This window comes from Doryrhamphus excisus, chromosome 4, assembly GCF_030265055.1.
Source record: "Doryrhamphus excisus isolate RoL2022-K1 chromosome 4, RoL_Dexc_1.0, whole genome shotgun sequence".
Classification (NCBI taxonomy): Eukaryota; Metazoa; Chordata; class Actinopteri; order Syngnathiformes; family Syngnathidae; genus Doryrhamphus; species Doryrhamphus excisus.
This window is the reverse complement of record NC_080469.1, coordinates 5,427,082-5,445,563: the sequence shown is the minus strand read 5'-3', so window position 1 is coordinate 5,445,563 and position 18,482 is coordinate 5,427,082. Positions and strand designations below refer to the sequence as shown.

Sequence of the window (18,482 nt, the reverse complement as noted above, 5' to 3'; positions counted from 1 at the left end):
AATTCTAACTTTAATATAAAGTGGTTTGATGGTGCTATCGTCAGGGGAAAAGGTGTGCAATCCAAGCCTTTTCATTCAACATTTTCCAGCAGGAAGATACGTAAACAAGGTGTGATATTGTGTAACTAGTTTTGCAAGAGGCAAGGTTAGTGGTTAGCGTGCAGGCCACACAGCAAGGAGACAGGAGTTCAATTCCACCCTAGTAAGTCCTCGAGTCCATTTGGGAGTGTGGCCAATCACAGCGGAGTGGGTGTGCCCTGAGGCAGACCATGGGAGAAAATAAATACAAATATTTTTAAGTTTTGAAAAGCGGGCGGCACGGCGGTCTAGTGGTTAGCGCGCAGACCTCACAGCTAGGAGACCAGGGTTCAATTCCACCCTCGGCCATCTCTGTGTGGAGTTCCGTGCATGCGTGGGTTTTCTCCGGGTACTCCGGTTTCTTCCCACATTCCAAAAACATGCTAGGTTAATTGGCGACTCCAAATTGTCCCTAGGTATGAATGTGAGTGTGAATGGTTGTTTGTCTATATGTGCCCTGTGATTGGCTGGCCACCAGTCCAGGGTGTACCCCGCCTCTCGCCTGAAGACAGCTGGGATAGGCTCCAGCACCCCCCGCGACCCTCGTGAGGAAAAGCGGTAGAAAATGAATGAATGAAGTTTTGGAAAGCCAAGTAATACAGCTGGAATAGGTGCAGATTCTGGAAGATCTACAAAGCTTTCTGTGCAGGTTATTGTATGTAGGTGCTTGAGTCCACAACTGAATACAAAGGGACAAAAAATAGCATACTGGATTGATTTTTAAGTTTGCAATTTTCTAAAGTAATGGCTTTGTAGATGTGTGTGAAACACTAAAAGGGTTCAAATCCCTTGGGCAAATCAGTATTTTAAAGGTTTTAGTTTGCTTCAAGTTTTAATACTCCCCCATACTGCCAACCTGCTGATGCAGTGTCCTATAACAGGAGGCTTGTGTGCTGCGCTCATTCACTGCTAAGTTTTAAGAATGCAATTACTTCCAAAGCCAGCTCCAGCTAATCTTCTCAACGCTCCTTCAACATGTGACCTGGTAACCAATGTTAAGACCAATCAGTGGCCTCAGTACGGTAATTCACCAAAGACAATGCCAGCTTTGACCATATTGCTTCATGTGAGATGCATGCATGCATCTCCACAAAACCTCAAGTGCTGGAGTACAGTTTGCATATGCACTTGTCCCTCATCTACCGCAGTTAAATGTGATAAGTGAATTTCCACATAGAACATTAGTAGAGTCCTATAAACATTAAATAACACCCCTATAGTCACGTTTTAGAACATTAGTAGAGTCCTATAAACATTAAATAACACCCCTATAGTCACGTTTTAGAACATTAGTAGAGTCCTATAAACATGAAATAACACCCCTATAGTCACGTTTTGGAACATTAGTAGAGTCCTATAAACATGAAATAACACCCCTATAGTCACGTTTTGGAACATTAGTAGAGTCCTATAAACATGAAATAACACCCCTATAGTCACGTTTTAGAACATTAGTAGAGTCCTATAAACATGAAATAACACCCCTATAGTCACGTTTTGGAACATTAGTAGAGTCCTATAAACATGAAATAACACCCCTATAGTCACGTTTTGGAACATTAGTAGAGTCCTATAAACATGAAATAACACCCCTATAGTCACGTTTTAGAACATTAGTAGAGTCCTATAAACATGAAATAACACCCCTATAGTCACGTTTTAGAACATTAGTAGAGTCCTATAAACATGAAATAACACCCCTATAGTCACGTTTTGGAACATTAGTAGAGTCCTGTGAACATGAAATAACACCCCTATAGTCACGTTTTGGAACATTAGTAGAGTCCTGTGAACATGAAATAACACCCCTATAGTCACGTTTTGGAACATTAGTAGAGTCCTGTGAACATGAAATAACACCCCTATAGTCACGTTTTAGAACATTAGTAGAGTCCTATAAACATGAAATAACACCCTTATAGTCACGTTTTGGAACATTAGTAGAGTCCTATAAACATGAAATAACACCCCTATAGTCACGTTTTAGAACATTAGTAGAGTCCTATAAAAAAGAAATAACACCCCTATAGTCACGTTTTAGAACATTAGTAGAGTCCTATAAACATGAAATAACACCCCTATAGTCATGTTTACTGTTACGGTTTGGTTAGGCCGGGTCTGGATCCCAATGCATAGAAAGACACAAAAATGAAATACGTTTTTAATACAAAAAAGTGTCCATAAAGGGTAAAAATACAGCATAAGACATAGAACGCCACATTGCTCGACAGTAATGCGCAGGAAATAGGATCACTGCAGGGACACAAGAGATAAACATAGCAAGCTAATTAGCTAGCTAATTAAAACTGCACCTTTTTTGGAATTTTGCCCATCATTCACAATCGTTATTTATGATATGAACACATGTCCCTTGTTTCCCTGACCCATGACCCTGCAGTTGCGCAATATGTTGTAAATAAAAAGAGTATAAATGTGACTATAGTCATGTTTTGTCATGTCTACAGGGCTCTAATAATGCTTTGTTAATTTTAATCTGAAAAAAATAATTTGTCTACCCACCAACTATATGTGGTTTCTTAAGTTTTTATTATTTGCCATTTTATTATTATTATTATATTTATTTATTTATTACTGATTGATTGATTTTCTTTATTCTTGATTTGTTTATTTATTTTTCATCTTATTTTGTGCAGAAAAATACAAATTAAGATATTTGAGAACAGTGGAATGTTTTATCAGAGCTTTTCTTGTAGAAAATCGGAACCAAAGCACTGAAAAAGTTTGTATATTTTTCTGTTTTTAATAAATGCGTTTTTGTTTTTTTTTGAAAACCTGATGCGGCCCAGCCTCGCCCAGACCCTAGCTACAGTGGCCCCCAGGTAAATTGAGTTTGAGACCCCTGATATATATATGTTCATGTCTTTATGCTTCGCTGATAATGTTCTTTGGTCATGTGCATTTTGTTCCGTGGTCCTCGAAGGCACCATAGTTGTGTGCAGTGACTGGCCACACTGTGACTCCATTCCATCTGTTCATCAATCAGCTTACATTATCATTCATGAGGCATATGCAATATGAGGCAATATGAGGGGGGGTTTGGAGGAGCAGACTGTATGTCAAAAATAGACATTTTAATAGGTGTACCAAAGGATTGCGTTTTCCACTATTGGTCAGCAAAAAAGTCATAATCTACTGTACTCTTATTTAAGTGTGGCTGCGGTGACTTCATTGTATGTCTTGACTACAGTAACATAGCATTTTGTTATCCAGTTTCCAACAGATTAATACTACCATGCTTTTATTTTGAAGTTTACTTTTGCACTGAACAGGACGTCACTGTGTGCACATTTTAATGTGGTGTAACCAGACAGTAGTTAAATTGTTGTCATTTCATAATGACGAAGTTGACAATACTACAACACATGTCAACATAAACTGAATGTTTATGTCGATGGCAACATACAGTAATAAAAAAACACAGTACTTCAGTTGGTGGATATTAACGGGATGACTACAGTAACATAGCATTTTGTTATCCAGGTTCCAACAGATTAATACTACCATGCTTTTATTTTGAAGTTTACTTTTGCACTGAACAGGACGTCACTGTGTGCACATTTTAATGTGGTGTAACCAGACAGTAGTTAAATTGTTGTCATTTCATAATGACGAAGTTGACAATACTACAACACATGTCGACATAAACTGAACGTTTATGTCGATGGCAACATACAGTAATAAAAAAAACACAGTACTTCAGTTGGTGGATATTAACGGGTTGACTACATTAACATAGCATTTTGTTATCCAGTTTCCAACAGATTAATACTACCATGCTTTTATTTTGAAGTTTACTTTTGCACTGAACAGGAAGTCACTGTGTGCACATTTTAATGTGGTGTAACTAGACATTAGTTAAGTTGTCATTTCATAATGACGAAGTTGACAATACTGCAACACATGTCAACATAAACTGAACGTTTATGTCGATGGCGACATATAGTAATAAAAAAAACACAGTACTTGATGAGTTGGGTTGTTGACATAAACGTGTTCCACTGTATTGAAGAGTAAAAAAGAGCTCTACACTACGTGGGTTCATCTTCTCAGCTATTAAGTTTATCGTTTAGGAAGTGCGAGCAGATCATTTGTTTTATGATAGCGCTAACGTGCCTGCCCTTCACAGCAGATGAAGCTCTGGAAGTGGGACAAGGGCTATTTGGACAGGAATGGATGTGGATGTGTTAAATTTCTGCATGCATGATCAATGGGGTTGAATGGTGGCGGTATAGCGGGTGGGGGGTGCACTAGGAAGGAGGGTGGAGAACTAGCAGTGAGCACAGGGAAGAAAGTCTCACTTCAAGGAGAGACGGGACAGCGTGGATTGTATCTCATTACCAATCAGTAGTGCTTGCAGCTCTCTGCAATGTGTGCTACATGTGGCCCCATTTTGATAAACCCAAGCAAAAGGAGCGATGGAGCATTAGTCACAGCAGCGACTGAACCGCTGGGAATGCACACACCCACACTGCCCTCTGTATGCTTTAGTGAAGACTTTCCTGTGAAAAGCAACAATGAGACTTAATTACAGGTCAGTGGCATGTCTCGGAGAGATAGAGCCAGCTCTGTTACCAGTCCAAATACAGTATAATGCCATCTTCCCAAGGGTGGGGTGGCGTAACAGGAGCTCTGCACAAAAAAAGGTGCTGATAGGCTGAACCTGAGAATGGTATAAGGTGAGCCAGGCCAGGAAAGCGAGTGTTTCACATGAAAGAACAAGAAAGATTTGTTCATGCAAAAAAAAGGGTTTTCTCCCTTTGCGTTCTGCCTTTTTCCTTCCTGTACTTTCTTTGTGAGACTTAAGTGTCCACGATGGAGGAATCTTGTGTTTGCAAGATTTTTATTAACTAAAAATAGTCTAAAACAACAATTTACCTGGGGGCCGCATCAGGTTTTCCAAAAAAAAACAAAAAACGCATTTATTAAAAACAGAAAAATATACAAATTTTTTCAGTGCTTTGGTTCCGATTTTCTACAATAAAAGCTCTGATAAAACATTCCACTGTTCTAAAATATCTTAATTTTTATTTTCTGCACAAAATAAGATGAAAAATAAATAAACAAATCAAGAATAAAGAAAATCAATCAATCAGTAATAAATAAATATAATAATAATAATAATAATAAAATGGCAAATAATAAAAACTTAAGAAACCACATATAGTTGGTGGGTAGACAAATTATTTTTTTCACATTAAAATGAACAAAGCATTATTAGAGCCCTGTAGACATGACAAAACACGACTATAGTCACATTTATAACTCTTTTTATTTACAACATATTGCGCAACTGCAGGGTCTTGAGACACATGCTAACTCGCAAACTAGAGCGCTAGCGACCTAAACGGTAGCCTTCAAGTTATTTCCTTTAAACTTAAATAGCCAAAAACTTACCACTTCCACACGGAGAGGGAGGATAACTATTAACAGTTATTTAACCTTTAACATGAACATTAATCAAACGTAATAATTTTTTCTGGGTACATGATACCATACAGCATCCATATCAAACTTGCGCGGGCCGCACTAACATTAAACTTTCATATCAAGGCGGGGGCCCCGCGTGTTTGAGACCCCTGGTCTAAAAAAAAAAAAAGGAGAAATCCGGCGACTTTGCTTATTATGCCTTTTTATGTTAAGAAGAACATTTGACGAACAGTAGTAACAAGAGAGAATCTAATCTAGTAATGACAATCGTCACATTTATTCAAAATTTTGTGGGTTGGGAGGGCGTGCAATAAACACATTAGATTTTTATTTATTTATTTATGGTATTATTATTATTATAATATCAATCACTCATAGATTTTTGCCATTTGCCATTTGACCCCTGGGAAAAACAGCAAACTGCTGCATCAATAAAAGTAGTATAAATATATGTATATTTTGTGTATAACTACCCAAATTAAATTCATGAGTTTTAAATTGACCCACAAAAAATAAGACAAATTTAAAAAGCTCAATTTACATATAAGAAAAACCATTAATTGCAACATCTACCGCCAATGCAGTACACAAACTAAAGCTCTAACTAGTGTAGCTTTGTGGATGGATAAATAGCGCCCTCTAGTGTATAACAGAACAGGTGAAGTCTGCAGTTAATGTAGTATAGTACAAGAGACTAATTTAAAAATTGCCACATGACCTGATTCCATTTTGAATGTTGGTATTTAACAACGGGAGATGACTTAGACTTGGAATTAGTACACTTTGTCCAATGAGAGGGGAGATCAGACCTTTAAACTTTTCTACAGACTGCCCTGTTTTTGCAATTTTTTTTTTGAACTAATTGTTTGTTAAACTGCACTTTGGTCACTGTTGGGGACCGAGGGAGAGAGGACAAAGTTCAAGGCGGGGGGGGGGAGGAGGAGGGGAGAAGAGGAAGAAGGTTGAAAAAATAAGTGACCTTTGAAAGCTAAACAGCAGGTGGAGAGCCAAAACCAAGGCAGCCTCGGGACTCCTCGTGAGGAAAGTCAACATAAGAAAAAAAAATGAAAGTATATCTTTTTTCTACAAAAATGGCCCATCTGTCTCAGCTCTGAGTGTAAACGGCACATGAGAGTTTGTTTGCAAAGCGGCAGCAGGTAAAGCGTCAAGAGTAATGGAAGGTGAGGAGAAGGCGAAGCCAAGCCGTTTGACTGCCCTTCAGGAGCAGCTAGTTTGGGCCCTGCTGGAATCGGGCCTCTCCAGGGAGGTCTTGGTCCACGCCGTGGGAGAGCTGGAACGTGACAGGGGCAATGGCACTGAAAAAGGAGACCGGGGGGACGGGGAGAGCTCCGAGGAGGGAGAAATGGACTACCCACCGCCGATATTCCGAGATTTGGACAAACTTCCTCCAGAGGAGGCGTCCAAACTGAGGGCCGAAGTGGAACGGCTTCTGCTGTAAGTAGAGTCCATGAATGAAGAATTTGGAAAATATCTAAAAAAAAATGATGCTGTGTTTATTTCCCCTCTGAATCGCTTTTACCTTCTCCTTGAAGAGCCTTTAGAACCCAAGAAGTGAAAGTTATCTGATGGTTCCAAGCACAGTTCCCCTCTCTACCCAATTCCTCCCTCCTTCTCCTGCTCTGTCTGTCTCACTCTAGCGCCTGGGTCCAATTTAAAGAGGGTTCCTCCTTTTCTAGTTACTAATTACCCACCCCATCATTATTCTGTGCTCAATTCTTAATAAATAAGCTACAGGCTACAGTACATGCATGCATAGGTGAAGATTAATGGAGAAAGGCTGGTCCTGAGAGCCAATGTTTGCATTAGTGAGCTATCCCTATATTCTATTTTAACAACTGATTTCCAACACTATCTCTCTTTTTTTTAATAACTTATATATTGAAATGTACAGAATATAATTTTACTGTAAATCAAATATTGTGGTTGACGTCCTCAGTGGGATTGTTTATTTTTTCGTCTATTGGTGACTTACTATTAGAAACATAGGGCTTTCCACAGTAAATGTTATGTATGTTCTTTTCTACACTGGACTTTGCTCCTGTGTGCTTACTCTTATCTCGCTATGTCAATAGTCCCCTCCATGCTGCTCTCCAAGTGATCACGTCTGGCATCTGTTGGGAGGTTATCCCTCACCTTGGTCTTTATGTCGAGAAAATAAAAAAAATTACATATAATGTTCATGAGAGACATTTATAAATAAGTCATTTTGGCTTTTTTTGCTTCAATACAGGCTGCACGGCGGTCAAGTGGTTAGTGTGCAGATCTCACAGCTAGGAGACCAGGGTTCAATTCCACCCTCGGCCATCTCTGTGTTGAGTTTGCATGTTTCCCACGGGTTCCTCCCACATTCCAAAAACATGCTAGGTTAATTGGCAACTCCAAATTGTCCATAGGTATGAATGTGAGTGTGAATGGTTGTTTGTCTATATGTGCCCTGTGATTGGCTGGCCACCAGTCCAGGGTGTAAGACAGCTGGGATAGGCTCCAGCACCCCCCGCGACCCTTGTGAGGATAAGCGGTAAAAAATGAATGAATGAATGAATGCTTCAATACAGGCTGCACGGCGGTCGAGTGGTTAGCACGCAGACCTCACAGCTAGGAGACCAGGGTTCAATTCCACCCTGGATCATCTCTGTGTTGGGTTTGCATGTTCTCCCCGTGCATACGTGGGTTTTCTCCGGGTACTCCGGTTTCCTCCCACATTCCAAAAACATGCTAGGTTAATTGGCGACTCCAAATTGTCCATAGGTATGAATGTGAGTGTGAATGGTTGTTTGTCTATATGTGCCTTGTGATTGGCTGGCGACCAGTCCAGAGTGTACCCCGCCTCTCGCCCGAAAACAGCTGGGATAGGCTCCAGCACCCCCCCGCGACCCTTGTGAGGATAAGCGGTAGAAAATGAATGAATGAATGCTTCAATACAAGGGAAATGTCATTCACAGGTTCCAGCCTCAACATTATATAAACCCAATCTAATGAGATCCAATATCACAAATAACACAGTGAATATGCACAGATTCTATTCAGCATTCATTCCCTAATTTTCGAAATTCGCAGATTTTTTGTAAAAAAAAAATTTTTTTAAATCAGAAAAGCATTTCTAGAAAATGGATATATGGACAACAGGCAGCATGATGCAGCATGGAGAAATGGCTCCTCTTGCCTGCTATAGCTCTCGCCTGACGGCCCGGTGACCACGATGCCAATTCCATCTATTCAACAATCATCTTAAATTATCATTCATTAGTGGTGAGCACCTACACATTGTATACTTTAAATGTGTGAAGATGAGGGTTCTGTAACTGATGTTGCAAATATTTATTTGAAATCGGAGAACATCAATGTCAAGCTAAAATAAGGATTTGGAGGTGATGTGTGTCAAAAACTGACATTTTCATAGGCATATCAACTTTTTTGTTTTCCGATATTCACTGGTGGGGCCAGAATGTAACACAGCAAAAAGCAGCGATCTATTTACAATTATGGTAATATACTGTAAGAAAGTGAGAGTCAGAGTGAAATTTGAGTTATTTAGCTACAATATTATCCAAAAGTCTTAGGGTACCTGTATCTTTGTTGTTTTAAAGGGGACCTTTTTCGACCCTTTATGGTATTGAGTTGTGGTCACCTATAGAGCAGCTACACACAATAACCCGCACAGAAAACTTTTTAGATTTTACAGAATCTGCACCTATTCCATCTGTATTTCCTTTTTTTGTATTATTATTATTTTTTTTGTATTTCCAAAACGGTCTGTTTTAATTTATTCCACCCACAGCCCGCCTCTGGGCACTCCCCTTCCTTACTATGAACCATATAAGGAAGTCCACCCCTCTGTGACATCACAAAGGGGCAGTTTTACCACGCCTTTTGAAACCAAGGGTTTTGAGACTTCTTTCAGGGCTCACTTCCAAATGCACAAACCTCATCATCTGAAACTTTGGCATCGTTTAACACAACAATACGATATACTAACAACAAGTGTAACTATAGACCTTCTCAACTCATTCTCAACTATAGGTCGGAAAAGTGGAAAAAGCATAATCGGTCCCCTTTAAAGACTTTTTCTCAGCTGTCCTTTTGGAAGATAAAGATGACTTTTTCATATGTATTTACTTCAAATAGAGAGGACCCCTGGCATGTTGCAAAAATGGTGAAAAGCTACATGCAGCAACACAATCTGCCGCAGAGAGAAGTGGTAGAATCCACGGGACTCAACCAGTCGCACCTCTCTCAGCATCTCAACAAAGGCACGCCTATGAAGAACCAGAAGAGAGCTGCACTGTACAGCTGGTATGTCAAGAAGCAGTGTGAAATCAGCCAGCGTGAGTATAATATCTGCTTTTTCTTTTGTGTCGTGGGAGGCTGGAAATATAAGAGCATCTTTCTTGTTACCTGCTATAGAATTCACCAATGCCAAACACGGCTTCACGTCTGCAGAGGACCCAAGTGAAGATAGCAGGAAAGGTCGGAGGAACAGGTTCAAATGGGGACCAGCATCCCTCCAGATTCTTTTCCATGCCTATGAACGACAGAAAAACCCCAGCAAGGAGGAAAGAGAAGGCTTGGTGGAGGAGTGTAACAGGTGGGACACACAGGAAGTACAAAAGTAATGGTAATGGTTTTATTTCATTTGAACATGCATCAGATTACAATTGAATGCATCACATAATCAGTTCACAGTTCCACATGTCCAAAAGGAGTAGGAAGAAGCAAAGCTTATTAAATCCTACCCCTCCATCTGGTACTTTTACAATCAGTAACTGTTACATTTGTTCACTTCCTGCTTTCCTAATATAGTTTAGTTTTTTGTTTTTTTGTACTTTGTATTTTTTAACGTAGTCCTAGCATATAAGTGTTTCAAATTTAGTTCTTCCCTGAGATCATATTTCTCCTCTCTTGTAGAGAAGTATTGGATGACATTTTTAGCTAATTGGTTATTTTTAGCCTTATGCATTATTTTAGCTGTTTGAAGATTAACTATATCAGTTAAGTTGAAGTATTTTTGATTTTAGAAATAAGGAGTTAGTATGTTCTCTGTAGGCGGCATTATGAATTATCCTTACTGACCTTTTTTTTGCAGTACATTTAGTGAGTGAAGATTGCTTTTATAGTTATTACCCCATATTTCCACACAATAAGTAAGATATGGTAGAACCAGAGAGCAATAAAGAGTGTGGAGTGATTTCTGATTGAGAACAAATTTTGCTTTATTCAATATTGAAATATTTCTGGCCACTTTATGTTGTATATTTGTAATATGAGGTTTCCAGCTCATATTTTCATCTATTGTGATCCCCAGAAATGTATTTTCCTTCACCCGTTCAATGTCTACACCGTCTATTTGTATTTGCTGTTGTCCTTTCTGTTTTTACCAAACAGCATCATTTTAGTTTTACTTAGGTTCAAGGACAATCTATTATCATCAAACCATCTTTTTAGTGTGACCATTTCACTTCAAGATAAAAGTTGGTGTATAAAAACAGCTGCTTTAGTTTTAGAGGAATTAAAACAGTGCATTTACTGATGAAGTGATCATATTTTGGTTTCAGTGTGAGTCAGGTTTTTCAAAGTTAAACTCTGGACTGTTCATTTAAAAAGGAAATCACTATGCCTCTGCCTTCCCCAGGGCAGAATGTCTGCAGAGGGGGGTGTCCCCTTCCCAGCTTGCTGGTTTGGGCTCCAACCTGGTCACCGAAGTCAGGGTGTACAACTGGTTTGCCAACCGCCGAAAAGAGGAAGCCTTCCGGCACAAGCTGGCTCTCGACACGCCTTTCACTGGCCAACCTGCTTCTTCATCAAACGCCAACCTTCCTTCAAGTCCAGAGCTCAGTAATAATCTTAACTTATCAAATGGCAAAGATGTTTTTTTTACCTTTAAAAATAGTAAAAGACTATTTCTATGGTGGCTTAGGTCTACTACAGTATGCAGTATAAAAACACAAGTAATTGATTTGCCCACAAAAACATGTCTTTTTATGTGACACACGGTTAGCTAGTCAAAAACTCTCCTGCTACCTAAAACTCTTGCAATTTCAGGTCAACATTTGCAATAAAAGTGACTAGATTAGTGATTACATTTTGCTCCAGATCACCCCTCCTCTTCTCTCTTCAATTACCATTATTCACTTCAAACTTCACTTTAAGCCCTAAAAAGAAGAAGATTAGTGAACAGATGGAATTAGGATAGGCTGCACGGCGCTCTAGTGGTTAGCGCGCAGACCTCACAGCTAGGAGACCAGTGTTCAATTCCACCCTCGGCCATCTCTGTGTGGAGTTTGCATGTGTGGAGTTTCTCCGGGTACTCCGGTTTCCTCCCACATTCCAAAAACATGCTAGGTTAATTGGCGACTCCAAATTGTCCATAGGTATGAATGTGAGTGTGAATGGTTGTTTGTCTATATGTGCCCTGTGATTGGCTGGCAACCAGTCCAGGGTGTACCCGGCCTCTCACCCGAAGACAGCTGGGATAGGCTCCAGCACCCCCGCAAAAGAAAATGAATGAATGAATGGAATTAGGGTCAACTCAGTCATCAGGCTAGCGCTAGCTAGTGCTTCTTGTTTAGCAAACAAACGTTTGCTAAACAAAATGCAAAATCGCCATGCACCCTTGACGAAAAAACATTATCAGTGAAGCATAAAGACATAAACATGTATGTATGTTGTACATAAACCTTCATTGTCACATCCAGTATTTATACAGTAAATGATTAACGATTTATAGTGAGTGAAAAAAAAACATTTTCAGGGAAACAAAGCAGTGTAACAAACAGTGTGACAAAAGGACCCTTTGCCTGTCAATCTTTTTCCCAGATGTCAAATACAGCCATCAAATCCCATGTGACACGCTGAGCTCAACCAGAGGTAATGGAGGGGAAATTGTGGGCCGCCTTGTCGCTAGTCCTGTCCAACTGGAGCCGAGCCACACACTCCTCGAGAGCCACCCTGCCAAACTGGTACAGTAAGGGTGTACAGCATGTTACAGTATGCCCGTCCACTTGGCTGACAATCTGCCAAACGAGTGCCATCATGACCAAGTTGTCATCTGGTCTTAGGTATCCAGCGGAGGCCCACTTCCCCCCGTAAGCACTCTGACCTCACTGCACAATATGTCTTCCTCCCCTGCATCTTCACAAGGCCTCATCATGGCGTCCTTGCCCAGCGTTATGAGCTTAGGAGAATCCTCACTTCTTATCGGTAACCACCGGAGCTTTTAAAGATGAATTCCTCACTTGAAGTACTACAAGTAATATTCATTTCGCCGATCAGGTCTGGCCTCAACACAACCTCAAACCATACCTGTCATAAACAACATGGGAGGTGGGTTCACGACCCTCCAGCCGATTTCTTTCCAGCAGCAGCTTCACGCCTCAGCGCAGCAGCCGATGCCACAGCAGCTCCAGAGTCACATGGGTGCCAGTCCTTTTATGCTACCGAGTCACAGTAAGGGTGCAGTATCAAGTACTGGAAAGTACTAGAGAGTGACGTTTAATGTGCGTGCTTTTCATGATAGTGTATAACAAGACTGAATCGCCTCAGTACCCTTCATCCAGTCTGCTGTCTCAGGCCATGGTCATCGCTGACAGCAACAGTTTGGGCACACTGACCAGCCTCGCATCTGTTCGACAGGTGAGTGATACAAGATACAAAATCATCACAAAGAATGATCACATTGTGTTGAAATTTCTGAAATTCCTTTTTCTATTTTTTCAGATTCTATCAACAGATCCTGAAGAGCACACAGACCCTTCAATGCAAGAAAGTTCTCTGCACCTGCAGCCCCACACACCTGTACCAGGTAGACAGTAGCTAGTGCGGGTTAGACAATGATATGGAACCTCTGGTCTGGTTTCTGTTGTAATGGAAGCAGATTCTTGGCATTGCAGTTAACAAAGATGATTGGTGTAATTTGCCCGAATTCAGCTGGGATAGGCTGCAGCATATCACACCCAGTCACAGGCAAGCTTGGAGTCACTTTACACCAGGGGTCTCAAACATGTGTCCCGCGGGCCAACTGTGGCCCGCAGGACACTAGTTTGAGGCCCCGCCTTGATATGAAAAGTTTGCCCGCGCAAGTTTGATATGGATGCTGTATGGTATCATGTACCCAGAAAAAATTATTACGTTTGATTAATGTTCATGTTAAATGTTAAATAACTGTTAATAGTTATCCTCCCTATTTGTGTGGAAGTGGTAAGTTTTTGGCTATTAAGTTTAAAGGAAATAACTTGAAGGCTACCGTTAAGGTTGCTAGCTCTCTAGTTTGCGAGTGAGCATGTGTCTCAAGACCCTGCAGTTACGCAATATGTTGTAAATAAAAAAAGAGTATAAATGTGACTATAGTCGTGTTTTGTCATGTCTACAGGGCTCTAATAATGCTTTGTTCATTTTAATCTGAAAAAAATAATTTGTCTACCCACCAACTATATGTGGTTTCTTAAATTTTTGTTATTTGCCATTTTATTATTATTATATTTATTTATTTATTATTGGTTTATTTTCTTGATTCTTGATTTATTTATTTTTCATCTTATTTTGTGTAGAAAAATAAAAAGTAACATATTTGAGAACAGTGGAATGTTTTATCAGAGATTTTCTTGTAGAAAATTAGAACCAAAGCGAAGTTTTTTAAATTTTTTTGGTTTTTAATAAATGCGTTTTTTTGTTGTTTTTTTTGGAAAACCTGATGCAGCCCAGTCTCACCCAGACCCAAACTCCAGTGGCCCCAAGTAAATTGAGTTTGAGACCCCTGTTTTACACCAAGCAGCTGCAGATATTGAGCTCTAGTATTAGGCAGGACCTTCTGCAACTCTTGAACCGGCTGTTCCAGTATCTGCCATCGGGACAGAGTGGTGGTCCCAAAATGCAGAACTAAGTGATTCAGGGACAGTTTTATCCCAGCGGCAATTGTCTTTCTCAACAGCATGTCCCGTTGTCAATAAGGGCAATGAACTCATACCTTTTCATCTTTAATAACTTATTTTAGTTATGCATCTTTGGCACTAATTTACCGATGGCTATTAATAAGGAAACCTGACCTAAAAATGATGTCTTATAAATAAATCATCAACATGTAAGATAAAGTGCAGTGTTGAAATTGGGGGGCATCAGAAAATTTCAGTAGAGGTGCAGCAGCTTGAGAAAAAGTTATGTTTAAAAGGTGAAATTCATAACATTTTTAGTTCCTATAAAAAAATGGACTTCAGGGCAAATTATGAATTTAGGATCTTTTTAAGACATTATTGTTGTGTTGCTTGTTTTACACAAATATCATAGCCATTGCTCAGCAGACATGAAGAGCAAAATGTGTATTTTGGGATTATTTAATTAGCTTTATCTCAACCAAAATACATGCCATGTAATAATACCATGCATGACTATTTAATTGATTTTGCTCAGCAACATATCCTGGTTTTGTACTTCTTTTACTTGTACATTAGATGTATTATTGCCACATTTCTGGTGTACGATCATGAATAGTTCCTGAAGCTTAACCGTGTTGTCCGTAGAGTACAGTTGTGCAAATGCCCAGATAAATGACGCATGTCCTTGCTCTTCAACAGCATCCAGCCAGAGCCCAGATCTGTATCCTGCCTCCCAAGCAGAGAGCCACCAGTCTCACCTCATGTCACCTTCACCAACAGACATTAGTTCCTACATTCCTACACAGATGGTCTCGACTGCACAGTAGGAATGTTGTTGTTTTTGTTTTGGAGCCCTCTGACTTGATACATCCGCAAATTCTGATGATTATAATTTTAGGTTTCAAAAAGTGTAACATGGTCATTACACGAATAAGGATCACTGTTGGAGATGATTTGCTTTGTACACAAACAGAAAATGAAAAATTACACCAAAATTTATTTTTATTTAAATATTTTTTTATAACCTTGGCAAATGGTGTTAACTCAACATCATGTGTTTTAAAACTATTTTTGAACACTGTTTTTGCGAAATAGTATTAAAAAGGGCTTAGGTTTTTTTTTATATTTTACAAAAATTTACTGTCAACATGACTATTTACTAAGAGTAAAGGTATATGGCCACCTTCGTTTGAGGTTTGTAGAAAAATAAATCAGAGCTAGAAACTTAATGTCTCAGTTTAAATCTTTTGTGTCGCCATTCTGTTGCTTTTTCTTTTTCCGTTTGACTTTGTGGTGTTCCTGTTGTGAGACTGCAAGCTCTGTGTTGCTTTGAGCACCAGAAGGTCCATCGCAGTCCGCATGCGTTCTTCCTGCATCATCTAGCTGCCGCTTCTTCTTCTTCTTTTTCTTCTTCTTAGCAAGAGTGTCCTCTTCATCATCCGACTTCTTGATCTTTTCTGAGTGTGGAGTTTGAGCTGCCGGCGAGGAGGGCAAAAGATGGTTGAATGACACCGCTGCCTCCTTCAGCCTCATTTCCATCTCACTGTCGCTGTCACTGGACCCAAAGAAAATGTATATTGTTGCATTAAGACGCATACATCTTGACCACCTTTCTCAAGACAACATTCTCTCAAAAAACAACCTTCCTCACTTCCCTCAGCATCATGTCCTCCCTCAGTAGACCTTTTTCTTCCCTTATCGCAGCTTCTCTTTACAAACTCAACCTTGTCTTACAATTGTCCAGAAAAAACAATCTCAAGTTCTCCTGTGAACGTGTAATGACCACATTTCCACTACTGATGTTCTGCCAAGATTATCTGCAGTCCGTAAATGCGGTGACCTCACATCCGGCTTCTGAGCTCCACGGTGCCAGCAGTGCCTCTAACAAAGTGTGTCCGACAATGAGTGCTCCTCCTTGAGCAGGCGAGGTTGGAGTTTGAAAGTTTAGTAGTAGTAGTTTCCTAAACAATTTTCAATTAGCACTCCAAAGACTTTATTCATTTATTATCAACTCCTACACCCACTAAATTAGGAAGTGTTGTTCGCGGTACTCTGAAAGTAGTCAGAAATACAGCTGGAATAGGATCAGATTCTGGAAGATCTAGAACGTTTTCTGTGCTGGTTATTGTGTGTAGTTGCTCTTTAGGAGTCCAAAACTCAATACAAAGTGTTGAAAAATGAGCATAAGAGGGCCCCTTTAACAGCTGACATCACTCCTACTCTTTGCTAAACACGTTTTCACACACGAGTTGTGATGAACTAGAATGGAGTGAGTAATTCAAGAATGAACTGCTTATATTGGAGGGCCAATATCAATTTTTTTATCAAAGATTTTAGATTTCAACAGTGGTGCAAAGCTAACGGACGAATCTCTGCATTTTGTCTCCTCTCCAGAATCCAAATCCTCTTTAAAGAAGGCGCCTGTTTCTCTAAGTTTTACCAGTAATTTTGAAAAAGGGGGTCAAATATGTTTTTTCCCCCAAAAAATGTTATAGTTTCAATGTGAAATGAAACTATAAACTATTAACTAAATATGTGAAATACAAAACATGAGTTGTAGATACCAGCATTTTGTTAATGTTCTGACAAGCATATTGGCTTTGTTTTGGTTGAAATAACCTATGAAAATAAATGTTACAACTATTTTAGCAGGACTAGTTTTCCCTCAAAATATGGTTGTTTATATGTGCTCTGCTTTTGGCTGGCGACCAGTCCAGAGTGTGCCACACCTCTTATCTGAAGACGGCTGGCATAGGTTCCAGCATAGTCTAAAAAACAGATGAATGGTTTTCCCTCAAAATGTGATTTCAGTCTACTTTGTACTAGATTGCAGTTGTTCAACTTCTCCTGAAGAGTACATTTTGATTAATTATTCCTATTCATTTGTGAATTCAGAGGACCTTATGGGAGTTCTCCATGTATACAAAAATGTGTGTAAACAAACCTTGAGCTGGGAATAGGTCGACGTTTTACAGGAGGAGGGGGATCATCTGCTGGCTGTCCTGGGATTGAGGTAGAGAATAAACGAAACCCTACAAGAGCAGCAACACATTTGACCACCATCAACATAGAACAATGTAGAAAACCAGCAAACACTGAAAGAGAACATTAACTTTACCTTCGTCATTATCGCCAGAATCTGCAGTCTTACAAATTGATATCTCAGTCGGGACGTCTGATAAGTGACTGAGTCAAATACATATTGTGAATATACAGGTCAAAACAACAAGTATACAGTAGAAAGTATAACCTAGTGAGTCTACTGTATTAGATTGGTTACCTGTCAAGAAATTGTCCGAGCTTTTTGGCGACATGAGTTTGAAATCCATGGGTGACCTGGAGCTCGTTACCATCATGTTCGTGGTCAGCAACGACAACTCTGTTTCATAGCAACAAAATAGTCATGACATACATAACCCACCCACAAAAGGTTGAGAATATTCAGCTTTTGTGTGAATTTTCAGATCCTTGCTGCCATATAATGTAATTAGATGACGTAGCAATAAAACCAACATCCAAACATACAGGTTCAAATTTGATTACATTTACTACTATAACTGGTACAACTGTATGCTAGCTGTGCAAAATATATAATGAACTTACCGTTTGGATTGTTTCGCATTTCCATTACCTACAAATAAACACAGACAGAGGAATTAAGATATTTTAAGCTCTTAACCGTAAAGCACGGCACCCAAATGAAGTAGCGACCGTTTCAACATTGGTGTTGTCTAAAACAACTTTAGCATACGGTTATTTATTTACCGTTTAGGTTGACGAATACAGGTTGAAGAATAACAGAAGAAAACGTACCAGTTGTACCACTTTTCTTCGCATCCCATACTGCCTCCTGAAATCTTTTAAGGTCTTCGTCGTCACTGCAACTGGAGTCCCTCTCAACAATTACCGTCTTCACTGCTTTGCCCGCCATGACAGCACACGTGCTGCAAATGTTTCCTGTTTGTAGCTGAGGATTGTGGGTAACGTAGTCCATCTTCTGTAACCACAGCATTTAACCATAATACTTTAGTGTAGTGCACAGGTCGGGTATGGAGGACCAAATGGGACAGA

The 18,482-nt window shown here is 39.7% G+C and overlaps 2 protein-coding genes across 2 annotated transcripts; one reads left to right on the top strand and one right to left on the bottom strand.

Moving 5' to 3' along the window:
• The first annotated feature begins 6,486 nt into the window (after positions 1–6,486).
• hnf1a (HNF1 homeobox a) lies at positions 6,487–15,841 on the top strand. Its single transcript, XM_058071185.1, has 10 exons — positions 6,487–6,981; positions 9,673–9,872; positions 9,952–10,132; positions 11,177–11,379; positions 12,361–12,503; positions 12,603–12,744; positions 12,817–12,990; positions 13,061–13,176; positions 13,261–13,345; positions 15,111–15,841. Exons 1-10 carry the CDS (start codon positions 6,701–6,703, stop codon positions 15,236–15,238), a joined length of 1,653 nt encoding a protein of 550 aa, XP_057927168.1. The 5' UTR covers positions 6,487–6,700; the 3' UTR covers positions 15,239–15,841.
• On the bottom strand, positions 14,795–18,420 carry c4h12orf43 (chromosome 4 C12orf43 homolog). Its single transcript, XM_058071187.1, has 6 exons — positions 18,225–18,420; positions 18,015–18,042; positions 17,692–17,790; positions 17,530–17,597; positions 17,356–17,443; positions 14,795–15,966 (listed from the first exon to the last, which is right to left on the bottom strand). Exons 1-6 carry the CDS (start codon positions 18,403–18,405, stop codon positions 15,645–15,647), a joined length of 786 nt encoding a protein of 261 aa, XP_057927170.1. The 5' UTR covers positions 18,406–18,420; the 3' UTR covers positions 14,795–15,644.
• Positions 18,421–18,482: the final 62 nt, after the last annotated feature.

Excerpts from the sequence above, each read along its gene's own strand:
- hnf1a (XM_058071185.1), top strand. The coding sequence starts at position 6,701 with ATGGAAGGTGAGGAGAAGGCGAAGCCAAGCCGTTTGACTGCCCTTCAG. Across the intron at positions 10,133-11,176 it reads TTGGTGGAGGAGTGTAACAG|GGCAGAATGTCTGCAGAGGG; the intron begins GTGGGACACACA and ends TGCCTTCCCCAG. Across the intron at positions 11,380-12,360 it reads TCCTTCAAGTCCAGAGCTCA|ATGTCAAATACAGCCATCAA; the intron begins GTAATAATCTTA and ends TCTTTTTCCCAG.
- c4h12orf43 (XM_058071187.1), bottom strand. The coding sequence starts at position 18,405 with ATGGACTACGTTACCCACAATCCTCAGCTACAAACAGGAAACATTTGC. Across the intron at positions 17,598-17,691 it reads CTCGGACAATTTCTTGACAG|TCACTTATCAGACGTCCCGA; the intron begins GTAACCAATCTA and ends TATTTGACTCAG. Across the intron at positions 15,967-17,355 it reads CGACCTATTCCCAGCTCAAG|TGACAGCGACAGTGAGATGG; the intron begins GTTTGTTTACAC and ends CTTTGGGTCCAG.